Source organism: Melanostigma gelatinosum, assembly GCF_949748355.1.
Source record: "Melanostigma gelatinosum genome assembly, chromosome: 22".
Taxonomy (NCBI): domain Eukaryota; kingdom Metazoa; phylum Chordata; class Actinopteri; order Perciformes; family Zoarcidae; genus Melanostigma; species Melanostigma gelatinosum.
This window is the reverse complement of record NC_136655.1, coordinates 4,281,919-4,295,325: the sequence shown is the minus strand read 5'-3', so window position 1 is coordinate 4,295,325 and position 13,407 is coordinate 4,281,919. Positions and strand designations below refer to the sequence as shown.

Genomic DNA, 13,407 nt, shown 5'->3' with positions numbered 1-13,407 from the left:
AGTCATCTGGGAACAGCGTCGTCCTCTTTTACAAACCAACACTAATAAGGTACAAACAGCCACCGTAATCCGATTCAGCATACAACTTGAAGCATGAGATCCAATCAGCGTATTCAGCTCTCTGGTATCCCGGCAACATGTCTGTGTCCCTCTTCCCAAGCCTCTAAATCTCTTCTGCTAGCCTATACATGAGGGAGTAGGAGGGGACGGGCTGGTTACCGAGAGGAATGAGAGTTAATTTCTGCCCAGCAGTTACTGCAAACAAGATGTCGACTTTCAAAGGACGAGCAAACCCTTATTTTAAGGGGTCAGGACCAGAGGAATATGTCACTGTGTACCTCCTCTGATTCAAACCAAGCCTGGGTAAAATAGTATTCAGCATATTTAAGTCTCTTTGTTTGGCATCTCAACCACCAGTTTGTTGGGATGCATCTTATATTTGTTTGTCTGTTCATTTCGATCTCTTTCCAGTCCAAACGAGTCGTCGCCCATCCATATTAAAATGATTTTACAGTCGTAGAATATAGCCAATCCCATTGGCAGCACTTATTTGCTTGTTTTCCTCTGCGTTGATTGGAGGGTTATTCAGATCACCTGTTGCGCGGGGTGTCAGGACCGGCTCCTAATTAAGAATTGAGAGCAGCTTGGTGCATTTCCCCTCTTGGCCAATCAGGGTGTGACGACGCCCCTTCTTTAGGGCTTAAGAGAGGTGTGGAATTGTGCAGTCGGGTGATTCTGATCCTTCCTTGACTTGTTGCAGGCCTCGTTTTAGACTCTAGTCTTCAGGCCCTTCTGAGATTTCTTTGCTGTGTTAGCTTTTCTGGACGAGGGTGAATATTAAATAACACCTTTCCAGTAGGTCGCATGCATCAGGGCAGACCTTTAGTGCCATTGGTGCAACCGTTTGCCAGAAGCCAGAAGCCCACTGTATCTCTATGACCATTCTAATAAAGGTTTAAGGACAGCAACAATACAAACACCTGGAATGTGCCCAAAGGTCGATTTACTTTTGTGTAGAAAACTCAACCCATCACATGTAAGAATGTAAGCACAAATATTCAAAGACAAAGGGAGCGTGAACATTATTATAATCCCGTAGAAAATGCCAACACCCCGGTGATTTCAGCCGAGGGCAAAATGGAGCAATGCGAGGTGGGATATGATGGCAGATGCGATGTGGGCGGAGGTGTTGCTGGTGTGGCAGATTTAGTCCTAATGGCAGTGCTGTCCTTCTGTATATTCTGTCCGTCTCTTTGTGTGTGTTGTACGTACTGATGTAAGGACCTTTACAGGAAGATTACAGCCATCACGGACGGTTCGACACCTTTAAGTCGGGCGAAAGCTCCAATCCGTTTTCTGGCAATGGGGATTTCATATCATTCATACTCTCCATGGAGCTAAAGATACAAAGATATATATATATCATAATCCCACAGAATTATCAGTGGCTGAAATCATTCTGACATGTGCAGCCCCAGGAATGTTAATCAACGCTGAGGTCACAAAAAGTACAGGGAATGTAGGGGCAAGTATTTTAACCAGCGTAGGTGTGTTTGATTGGGTTGTCTGAAAACGACGACCGAAGCAACTCTCGTGTTTTCTTTTTAAAGTCAGCTCTGTATTCTGCCACGGTTTTGTCCAGGCTATCAGGTCATTTATCACCCACTCCTCGATGTGTTGTCCTGTGCTTTTTTATTTTATTTTATTTTTTTATATTTTTTATTGAAAGACACGAGACAATATTAAGACAATACATAGACATAACAACAAGAGGATGACAAGAACAGTGGGATAAAAGCCAGAAAATATCATATAGTCAGTGTGTGTGTGTGAGAATGTCCTTGAGCCTTTTGAGATGGAGGAAAAAAATATATATGTATAATAATAATAATTTAAAAAACCAAACCAAACAAATGAAAAAATGAGAAACAGGTAAGTATGTGTGCATATGGATGTTCATGTATGCACGTACGTGGGTTTCAATTGGTTGTCCGGCAAGAAAAACAAAACAGAAATCAACAATAGTAAAAAAATAACATTATACTGACAAACGCACACACACACAGAGGACTTGCAGGGGTCAGTGGGGGATTGTGCAGCTCCATCCAGCAATCCATATCATATATTTGCCCCAACATAGAGCCATCAAGGGCGGGGTGTTTGTCAACGGGATCAGCTCGTAATGTGCATTATCACGTGGCAGAGGCCCTTTGGGTGTCATGCTGGTGGAGCGAGCACATCCATCTGCGCTTTAAAGAGACCCAAGCCTCCCTCCGCCAGATGAAATGAGAAGATGCTGGGGGCCAATTTGTTCCTGGAGAACAAAACCCCTCACAGGCTTTTTGCTCTGGTCCTTTTTTTTTAAAGTGGATTTTGATAGACCGGATGAAGTCGGCCATGATGCAGGTGCTGATCACAATTAGTGCGAGCATCCTGCGGGCTTCGAGCTCGATAATGTCAGATTCCTGGCTTCAGCCCCGCAGCCTATCTTGTCATGCCACCGCTGATTTACCACATCGACGGTGACAGGCGGCTCTGGCCTGGGCTGAGCCAAATGACCCACATAGAGACGGCCGGTGCACGGCCCTCCTGGCCCTGCAGCCTCCACAAAGATCCGACTTAAAAAGTCTACAATTCCATCTGTTTGATGTAATTCAGATTATTTTTCTACATCATGAATCTTTACAGGAATGAGAACAATTTAGTGGATATCTCACTTCGCCTCCTCAAAATGACATGAAATCCTAAGAAGAAAAATAAAAAAGGAACATGTCACTCAATTCCAGCAGAAAATGATTGTCAGCGATTTTCGAGACAGGGGAAACCATTTCCTGATATTCTCTGTACCGCTTTTTTTGACAGCGAAGCAGTGAAAAACACCTTATAAAGATGTGGGTCATCACAGACAGCAGATTCATCCGGCGAAAACTAAATTGTCATCACTCTGCTTTGCTGAGCTAGAGTTTAAAGGGAGGACGCCAGGAGGGGAAATGGGTTAGCAAAGAGATGGAGAGAGCCGCTGTGCTGTGGCGTATGTCCCTGTCAGCCCGGGCTCATTGAATTGCTGTCACTCCTTTTTAAACTCCAGTGGGTTGGGTCGCTGTGTGTGTGTGTGTGTGTGTGTGAGTGTGTGTGTGTGTGTGTGTGTGTGTGTGTGTGTGTGTGTGTGTGAGTGAGTGAGCGTGGAGGAGGGGAGGGGAAACAATGATGCCTGTGGTTTTCCTGTGAATCTGGAGGGCCTGGCAACCTTCCAGAGACTGAAAGAGGTTTTGTGAGCCCCAGGCTTTTCCAATAAGATTGACTTCACCTCAAAATCAGTGTGCGTTTGTGAAAATGCCGGGGTGCTCATGTGCAGGCACATCTGTCTGTGTGGGTGTGTGTGAGCAACATGCAAGTGTGTCGTTTCAGTCCACACACCTCCAAATACACACTAAAAATAGCCAACAGGGAAAAGAACTAAACTGCTTCTTACTACATCTCCTGTCCGTGTGAGATGGCTGTCAAAAGTTTCTCAGCTGTTACCAAGGGCAAAAATCAATATATGACGAACAATAAGGGTTCCTGGTCTTTGGTGAGAGAGCCCCGGTGAAATTGTGCATTTAATCCAATTCATATTGAGCACTCAATTGATGTGTGAAAGAAGAGACGGAATGAAAGCGTCCTCTGATGAAATGGATGTATTTTCCCTTTGACGACGATGGAGCTCTCTGCTCATGAGTCACAATGTGAAGAGCATGGAAATGATTTGTCAATGCGTCACAAGTATTTTAATCTGAAAAAGATCAAATGTTTGTACGGCAAAGCATAAATCGGTTCTGGTGGCCTTGTCCCTCTCTCTTTGTCTCGTCTCCCGGGTAGCAATTGAGATGAATCTTATAATGTCGTCTCCACGCGCCGCTCTGACTCAGCTGCTGCCTATACTGCAGTCATTTCACTATTCAGAGGAATGTACAAGGACGGTTGCAGTCACAGGAGGAGCTTTCCAAATTGGAAACAACTGAGCCACGAAGTTCGACTTGATACATTGCGAGCGTTGACGTGTGGTCGCATACAAAGCTAATGTCTGTACAAATAACAAAACACAGACTGCTCAAATTCATGCGAATAAAGAGAGGAAGAAATAAGCTTAGCTTTCAAAACAAACAAATCCTTCAGAGGATTAAAACATGCTCTGAGGTGTGCTGCATAGAAGGGGTAATTAAGTTGCAAGTAATTAAGAAGTTGTTTGTTGTTTTTGTTTACAGCTTTCTTCTGCTGCCACAAAGTGGCTGAAACGTGACGTTAATGTAGGTTTTATTAAGTTTTGTCATTTTAAGTAGCATTCATTTATTTGCTTAATTCATCAACAAAGCATTGGCCACTAAAACAGGCACAAGTCACGATTGCAAAGACTGCATAGTTAGAAAGCGGGACCGTGATAAAGGGATATGTTGCCATCGGGAAACTGGACAGGTGTTGTGAAAGCATAATGAAGTGATGGGGACTCTACGGAGGCCTGCCAACATCCTCAATCTACACAATAAAACACCTCGCTCTCCACTCCTTCCTCTTAGTCTCCCATAATTCACTGGCTTTAGTTTACTTTTTGCTGTCCAGCTTTACTGCATCAAAGACCATTGGCTTTTTGTCACAAGTGTGCAAATACAGGCTTGTACGAGGATGAAGTAAATATTGAATTATGTTTCACAAATTATTTTTTAACGCACCGCCTCGGCTGCAACCGTCAATACTTTCCTCAACCTGAGAAGGATGGAGCTCCGTCCGCTGACGGTATCCGTCAGAGCGATGCTCTCTGCCGAGAGACAGGTCCGACCTGGAGTTGTCTCTGCTGTGTGTTAGCCTGCCTGTCCTCATTAGATGCTGTGAGATTGACCCTGACACCTGCCACCCCCCACCCCCTCCACCTCCAGCCCCTGTGAAGCTCTGTGAAGACTAGCAGGGTGTGAGCAATATTGAATCACTATTATCTTGGGTCACACCGGCTGACAGCCAATTTACAGGGAAGGAGAGGTTGGACAGAGCGACGTCCAGGTATTTGAGCATTAAACCGCTTCATTCCGATTTGGCACAGGTTTTTCCAAAGCACCTAACATGGGAGGATAACACAGATTACATGTTGTCTCCTGATATTTGTCTGTTTACCTCGAGTCATTTTTGATGTGAAGCAATCGGGAGACTTCTGCATAAATGCTGCGGCATAAAGTACCTTTTTCTTTGGTGCTTTTATAGCTGACTTCACTATACGTGGGTGCATTCTGACATCTAGTGGTGAATGATCATTACAACACCAGGGCAAGGTGCTGCATTTCATCTCAGTACAAGAATGGTGTCAGTCTTTATTGTCCAAGGTGTCATGTGAGTAGAAATATGATTTAGTTTCTTCCCCAACAAAGTGAGATGCAAACTTCCAGACTTCAGACGTGACAAATATGTACATGATATATGGCTCATAAAGACTTGTGAAGCAGTGTAAGCACAACAAGCATATATAACAAGTTCATTTTATGATGCACAATGTCACATAAATTCCACCCTCGGGCATAAAAAGCATTAGTGTCATACTGTATGAACAGTGGCAGGCCAGCAAACGACATGACAGCATTTTCACGATGTCGTATTTACACAGAGCATCAACAGAGTAAATGCTTCATTGACCCAAACTGGAGCGGCGCTCAGCGGGCCTTTTTAAAAGACTCTGAGTCATTCCAGGAGGGAAGTGAAGGAATTAACAACCAGAGCATCTGCTGGAAGCTCCAAACCCTCCTTTACAAATGACAAACGGGCCATCTGTGCATGTTGCTGTACTCGTGTCAAAGCCATAGACGCCTAGTATAGCGCCATCAGCTGAGGAAAACGCTGCTCAATTAAAAGTTAGTTTTGGAAAGCTGACGTTGTTCTTGAAGGTGACAGGATGGCCGAGTACAGACGACCATCAATCTATCATTCAAATAGCCTTTCGCCATGTTGCGAACTGTTGAGAGGCAATCAAAATTCCCCCAATACCGTGTAAAGCATCTTATGATCTTTCCACATACAAGCAATACATTTAGAGAAGAAGATACATTTCCTGCAGAAAGTAAATTTAATAGTTTTCTGGGGAAAAAAGTAAAATGTTGCCACCATGTCTTCTCTTTACCCACATTTCCAAAAACTGCTCTTGATAGACTTGCGTTTCAATGCAAGGTTGGCCGGGGGACATTTTGATGTGATGTATAGTGTTTTTTGTTTCTTTCCAAAATGTTCCCTATTACTCAAATGGTTAGTGCTGACCAGGTGAGGAGTCCATGGCGCTAATCACCAGAGGGCCAAACACGGCACATGATCAGGCCCCCGGGCTCCTGACGAGGAGCTTCCAAACGATCAAGAAAAGTTCCTGCTACACGCAGTTCATCAAGTTACAATCCCAAAAGCCACGTGGAGGCTGTCGATGGGTCCAACTTTCCAAGTGAAATGAAATTAAGTGAATTTTCAATGAAAAATGAAGATGAATAGAGTCTGCACACTGATGCCCTACAGTTACATTCATCAAGGAGCAAGAACCCACAGTGAGCAGACTCTTATCTGCTTTTGTTCTTTGGAGCATAAAAACAGCAAGACATACAGGAAAGTCTTTTTGGACAGTTGGAGCGTACTGTGTGATAAATGAGGATGAGAATCCTGAAAGAAATGCCTGAGTGTGACTAACAACTTCACCCCTTCAACATACATTATGAATGATAAATCCACAGAAAGGTTTTCTCATGAAAATCAAATGGAACATAAATCGGAAAGGAACAAACTGCCGTATTTGTTGTTAAATGAAAGATGAAAATACCAAATGAGTGTGTTGACTGTAAAGTGAACCCTCATATCAGGTAAAAACAGAAATTTGCTGACTGATCACACTGCCCATTCGACTGCATCATCTGCTCAGCAGTTGGCGTTAGTTGCACACTGATGATAAACCTTTTTCCTGCTTTTTGCCACTAGATGGCAACATATGCTAAAAGCAGTTTACAGGACTCCATAACACCGCCAGAGACCAATGCGAAGAGGCTGCTGTTTGGGAGCAAAGTGCTACATGATTATTCAATATTTCATAATGCACATGTTTTCCACTGCATAGCATTACATACGATTTTAAAGATTTCTTATTTATAGTTTCAATGTTCAATTTGAGATGAATTTGAGTTTGAAATTAAGGCTTTTTGAATTATTATTCAGTGTAGATTATGGATCTTAAACAATGAATCTTAAACTCTTTTTTTTGGCTTATGGAGCAGTTCCTACTTGTGACCCCCCTCATAAAGAGTTTAAAGCAGTTCAACCAAATAATCTTCTCAGATTGTTTTCAGTGAAAGTGTTTTTAGTGAAAGTGTTTTTAGTGAAAGTGTTTTTGGAGGCCTGGAGAGGTGACAGCATGCTGTGTGCCTCCCGGTCACCCCACAGGGAGCCACTGATTTGGACTGTGAATACCTTGTAAGGGTTAGTGAAGGGTTAAAAACGCCTGCTCTGAGACTCCGCCCCCTTTGGGTGACTCACCATAACAGGAAGCAGGAAGTGTCTGCGTCTAAGCTCGGATATCTGCTACAGGACTCTGTGTGTGAGGTATGTTTTGCCTCTGACTGTCAGTTTCACGTCAGAAAAGTTCATCAGTTTGCACTCGAATGCTTTTAAAGACTAATGTGGTCATCGGGGGAAGTAAATAGACTACAAGGGATTGTGGGTATGAAGAAGGGCTTTGTGTTTTGATCTGTGCCTTTGCCCTACTTTTAATTTTCAGAGCAAAACAAGGGCGTCAGTATGGCAGGCAGGCTGTCCCTCCCGGAGGTGGACCTCTCCTGCTCCATATGCTGCGAGATCTTCAGGGACCCGGTGGTCCTCAAGTGCAGCCACAGCTTCTGTGCACCCTGTCTGCAGCAGTACTGGACCCAAGGGGCGCGGAGGCGCGACTGCCCCCTGTGCAGGAGCCAGAGTGTGGATGAACCCGTGCCCAGTCTCACCCTGAAGAACCTGTGTGAGGCCTATATCCAGGAGGGCGAGGGTCTGGAGGACACCGGGGGAGAGCTGTACTGCGATCCGGGGGAGATGTGCCCTCTGCACGGCGAGAGGCTCAAGCTCTACTGCCTCCCGGACAAGGAGCCTATCTGTGTGGTTTGCCACACCTCCAGGGAGCACAAACAGCACGACTGTTGCCCCGTCAGCGAGGCTATCGTGGATGTGAAGGTAAATACAGCAGCCGTTGTGTCCAAAACCTTGTTTTACAATCAAACAAGCATTCAAATGAAGTTTCTCTTGTTTACCTTCTCAGGGGAAGATGAAGTCTGCCCTTGGCTCAATGCAGGTGAAGAGGGACGCTTTTGACAACATGAAGAAAAGCTGCGAGGATGCTGTTGCATACATTCAGGTGAGATTTCTGCTAAAGATCGTGCACTCATTAAGCAGCGCTGGGCCTTTCCAAGCCATGCTCACACGTGTTTTTACCTCAGGTCCAGGCTCGCTTCGTGGAGAGACGGACCCGGGAGGAGTTCGAAAAGCTTCACAGCTTCCTTGACGCCGAGGAGGAGGCCAGGATGGAGGCGCTGAGGAGGGAGGAGGAGCAGAAGAGTCGAGCGCTGATGCGGCAGATCGAAGAAATCGTCGGGAATATAACGTCCGTGTCCGAATCCATCAGAGTTTTAGAGGAGGAGATGGCTCTGGAGGGCATCTCTGTCCTTCATGTGCGTTTGTAAACGTTTAAAATATGAATAAGTGCAAAGATACTCTCATAAATATACCATTTATTTTCTTAAAAATGTCGTGACTTTGCCTCTTTTTTTTCAGAAATGCAAGACAACATTGGCAAGGTGCAAAAAAACTTTTTTTTAAAGTTTTCTGTCTTTTCTCTGCTTTCACAACACGATGCATGAACTGCCTGATTCTGCTCCCTGCAGAGCTAACAGCCCAATCGAGGATCCAGTCATGCCTCCCGGAGCACTCATCGATGTGGCCAGATGTCTGGGGTCTCTGAACTTCCACGTGTGGGAGAAGATGCATCAAACCGTCAAATTCAGTGAGTACATCCTCTATCCTGCTTCACAGCTCTCTGTTTATTCTGTAGTCCTTCAGACTGTCATGTATTCCTGAGGTGCATGAACGATTGTGATGCTGAGTGGACTACAGTCAGTGTGTTACCAGAGGCAGCTGACAGTCTGCCATGTTTTGTTTTTGTTTTCAGCCCCGGTGACTCTGGACCCAAACACCGCCGCCCCGTGGCTCATCCTGTCAGAAGACCTCGCCAGCGTCTGTGACAGTGACGAGAAGCAGAAGCTGCCCGACAACCCGGAGAGGTTCGACCCCGACACCGGTGTGCTGGGCCGCGAGAGCTTCACCTCAGGCAAGCACACGTGGGTCGTCACCGTGGGAGAGAACACTGCGTGGGTCGTGGGCGTGGCCAAAGAATCCATCCAGAGGAAAGAGAAAGTGTCTTCGGTGCTGAAGAACGGCTACCTGAGCGTGTACTTTTACCACAAGATGTACTTCGCAGGCACCTCTCCTCTCACGAGACTCAACCTGAAGAGGAACCCGCAGAGGATCAGAGTGCAGCTGGACTGTGACAAGGGCCGGGTGTGTTTCTACGACCCGCATGACAACACGCACATCTACACCTTCAAGCACGCCGTCACCGAGAGAGTCTTCCCGTACTTCTGGGTGGGTTGTCAGCAGTGTCCTTTGACACTGGAGCCGCTGGAAGTTTCTGTGAAGGCTGTTGAATATTTCTGAAAGTGCACTTCCGCTTCACAGCTTTTACTTCTGCTCGGCACAAAAGCAGTAGGAACTTTTGTTCATTTTTCAGACGGTATGAGGGGAACATTCAGAATCTAAAATTGCATAATTTCAGCACTTTCTTTCCTGGTCCAATGGAATGTCTTATACGACCAGCTTCAAACATAATGACTACACAATTGGATCTCAGCACTTTCTTCAAAATTGTTTCATGCAAAAAAGCATGATGTGCGTTTTTAAAAAGTCACCAAACGTGTGGCTTTAGTTTGTTTGTCACATGATTTTGAATTTGCATGTCAAACTCTGAATGTTGGTTGTGAAGCCCATTTTTGTTTACGGCTTCAGATATATTGCAAAGACTACAATATGCTTTATGTGCAAATACTAATATGAGAATACTAATCTACAAATAAATAATTTGCTGATCTCATTACTTCCCCTTTATTTTGTGCAACCTGCAAATCCAGTCTGGCTTGAAATAAAAAGATGAATGTTTTTTTTTTTTAAGTGTCAATAATGTTCTGACTTTATGGGTTATGAGAATAATGTGAAACGGGTTTTAAAAAAAAAAAAAGACGACTTCTTGTCAGCTACTGCATTAACAAGCATGGCAACAGGGATATATCACAATAATATCGATATAGTGAAACCGGCATTTCACAATGTGGTTCCACGATTGGAAAAGTAAATATTTCGGGAATTATGGGAGATTATTTTTTACTGCCGTATATAAAGCAAAACCTATTATATTGGTTTGTATGCTTGCACGTGCAACTACTACTCTGACTGAAAATACGTTCAACTGGTCACATCACGCGGTTTAGTTTTTTACTCCCACAAACGTTACATTGTGTCGTTCGGCACGTCGACTCGACAGCTTCTTCACTGAGAGCAGAACAGTTGCAGCCAGTCTGGCAAGTACTTCTCCGAACAAGTCGTGAAACTTTACTTACTTTAACTTTTCGGCCTTCAGTGAATTTTTGAAGCTGCATTTTAATTTTACGAACACGTTTCCACGTCAAAGGGCCTTCGGCGGGTGTTCAGGGTAAGGTTAGCCAAAAAAACCATCTTGTTTGATACGCTTTCATTAGCTCGTTATAGCCGCAATGCTAACGGTGCACGTAGCTAGCTAAGTTAAGTGTGTATTCAATTCACAAGAACGTTAAAAGGTGGTGAAGATGAAAGGTTTAGGAAACATAAATGTACATGAATTATGACAATACAGCCGCTAACAAAAACACATTTCTCTTTATAGATTGATTCTATTTCTATAACTTTAACTTTATACTGAGCTAAACTCACTTAACGTCCTTTGTGCTAATTTACTCAAAATGAATAGTCCAATGTGTGTGTGTGTGTGTGTGTGTGTGTGTGTGTTTTATTTACTGGAGGTCCAAGATGCCTAAAGCTTCATCCAGCAGACGCTCAAAGAGAAAGATGGCGGACGACGTTGCAGTTTTGAAGCCTCTGTCTAAATCTTCCAAAGTCACCTTCCTGAGCCAGTCTCAGAGTGCAACCTCCGCCCGAACCGAAGGAGCCTCCAGCGTGGCGCAGAGCTCGCTGCCTTCTTCCGGGACCCTGCAGCCTCAGATGGTCATCCAGTCCGTCACTCCGCACGTCCCCTCTCCATTCCACACCAAGACCTCCTCTAACATCCAGGTCTGCGACAAGTTCCTCCTGAGTCTGTGTGACGCGGGGAACAAGTGTACGATGCACCACACTCCCTACCCGTTCCACTGGCAGCTGTGGAGCGTGGTCACCCACCAGTGGATCGACATCCCCTCTCGCTCTCAGGTCCTACTGGAGAAGAGCTACTGCAACGTCGAACAAGAGGTTATTTGCATCGTCGATGGGTGAGTGAGAGCGCAGAACTGGAGTCGAATCTCTGGTTTAAGAGTTTCTATTTGAGTCGGAAAATTGACATTGAAATTCTCTTTGTCCCCTTTTTTTGCATTTGGGTTGTTGACAGCAAGTTTGGTTTTCCCTGAGTCAAAAATATAACTTGGTGTGTTTTCATTGTGACCTTACAATGCTGTTGCGCAACACTCCCTCCAGCAATCTCCACTGCAGTCTGGTCTTTGACTCGATGGAGATTCACGACTCATCGAAGTATGACGGAGTTAGACGACTCACAAACTCTGACAGTCTGGCCATAAACCCGTACTTTCCCAGCAAATGGAAAATCTACTGGTGGAACAACCGGGACTGGGAAGAGTACAACAAGGTGACTGGCATGATTCCTCTTACCTCTAAACCCTGAGCTATGAGTTTTGCAGCGGCTCCTTGTTCACTTGACTGCTTCATCTCCCCGTTAGGATGCGTCCGCCTCGCTGCTGAAGAGTATGAGCGAGAAGGAGCTTGAGTGTACCTTCTGTATTGGCTCCCAGGACTACGAGGTGGACTTCACCACCATGATCCAGACCAACTTCGCCACAGGGGTCTGCAGAAATGTTCGCTGCAGACCCCTCTACCGCTCCCCCGATTCCATGCGGCCTTACCTGCAGTCGGTGTCCATTTCTCTGTGTCTCTGTTTCAGTGGCATGATGTAGTTATTGTCAGGTCCCACGTAGTCGCCCTGTATCTCCTCTTCATCACGATGATAACCTCGTCTACTTTACACCCAGGACAGGGATCCTGACTGAGCCTGTCGGCGATCCCCCCGGGGCAAACTTCAGCGTGGACCCTCTGGAGGAGTTCAGCTCCTGGTATCCTCCCGTGTGGCGCCTGGACTCGGAGCAGGACTACAGCTTGGTGGACCTTCCGGCCGGCACACAGGCCTACCGGAGTGTCCAGAACTTCTTCCACGAGAGCCTGCCTGAGACCGAGGTGGACGTCGTTGGCATCCAGCAGGTCCAGAACATCCTCCACTGGGACAAGTACCAAAGGTCCAGCTGCTGTTTGTGTCTAAAAAATACTCTAGTTACTAAGTTTACATTGATTTGGGGTTTTGAAGATACACAGAATTGCTTCTCTGCAGACAGAAATTAGCTTGAAGCAAAATCTGCTGCATTTTATTAAAAGCTTGTTTCAGCACAACATACTGAAACATGTCCAAAAGACACCGTCTCCATTGATCTGCGTTGTCATTGCAGGCACAAGGCGTACATGCAGAAGCAGCACGCCACGTCTCAGGAGCCTCTGGAGAGACATCTCTTCCACGGGACAACCAAAGACCCCTCGGAGGACATCTGCCACAACAACTTCGACCCCCGCATGGCCGGGGTCAACGGAACGTCCAACGGGGTCGGCTCCTACTTCGCCCCCGCCGCCTCCCTCTCCAAAACCTTTTCAGCCAAGTCGGGGCCGGATGAGGTCCGCTGCATGTTCCTGGCCAAAGTCCTGGTGGGGAAGGTGAGCCTCGGAAGGAGCCACTACCGCCGGCCGCCGCCACTCAACTCCAGGACGAGTCAGTTCCTTCGCTACGACACCTGCGTGGACAACATTGACGAGCCCACCATGTTTGTAGTTTTTGACAGCTGTCAGTGCTACCCATACTACCTCATCAAGTACAGAGACCTGCCCAAGCTGATTACTATGTGATGACGAAGAGGACGGGCCTTAGTTAGCTGTTGATTGTTCCGACATAAAGTGTTCAGTTGGAAATGTTTATCAAATGTTATCACTTGCACAAAATATCAATATGTAGATGATGTGCAATGACGT

General features: G+C 45.7%; 2 protein-coding genes across 2 annotated transcripts; both read left to right on the top strand.

Annotated features, from left to right (window-relative positions):
- The first annotated feature begins 7,530 nt into the window (after positions 1–7,530).
- Positions 7,531–10,194, top strand: trim35-14 (tripartite motif containing 35-14). Its single transcript, XM_079294788.1, has 7 exons — positions 7,531–7,587; positions 7,763–8,205; positions 8,291–8,386; positions 8,469–8,699; positions 8,803–8,825; positions 8,913–9,031; positions 9,197–10,194. Exons 2-7 carry the CDS (start codon positions 7,783–7,785, stop codon positions 9,739–9,741), a joined length of 1,437 nt encoding a protein of 478 aa, XP_079150914.1. The 5' UTR covers positions 7,531–7,587; positions 7,763–7,782; the 3' UTR covers positions 9,742–10,194.
- Positions 10,195–11,142: 948 nt separating this feature from the next.
- On the top strand, positions 11,143–13,284 carry LOC306796073 (protein mono-ADP-ribosyltransferase TIPARP-like; the record flags this gene model as incomplete). Its single annotated transcript, XM_079294851.1, has 5 exons — positions 11,143–11,597; positions 11,800–11,968; positions 12,060–12,247; positions 12,369–12,629; positions 12,837–13,284. 5 exons carry the CDS (start codon positions 11,143–11,145, stop codon positions 13,282–13,284), a joined length of 1,521 nt encoding a protein of 506 aa, XP_079150977.1.
- Between the last annotated feature and the right edge of the window lie 123 nt (positions 13,285–13,407).

Bases quoted from the DNA above. Each gene is read 5' to 3' on its own strand.
- trim35-14 (XM_079294788.1), top strand. From the start codon at position 7,783: ATGGCAGGCAGGCTGTCCCTCCCGGAGGTGGACCTCTCCTGCTCCATA. The intron at 8,700-8,802 runs GTGCGTTTGTAA...CTTTTTTTTCAG, and splicing joins AGGGCATCTCTGTCCTTCAT to AAATGCAAGACAACATTGGC. The intron at 9,032-9,196 runs GTGAGTACATCC...TTTTGTTTTCAG, and splicing joins GCATCAAACCGTCAAATTCA to CCCCGGTGACTCTGGACCCA.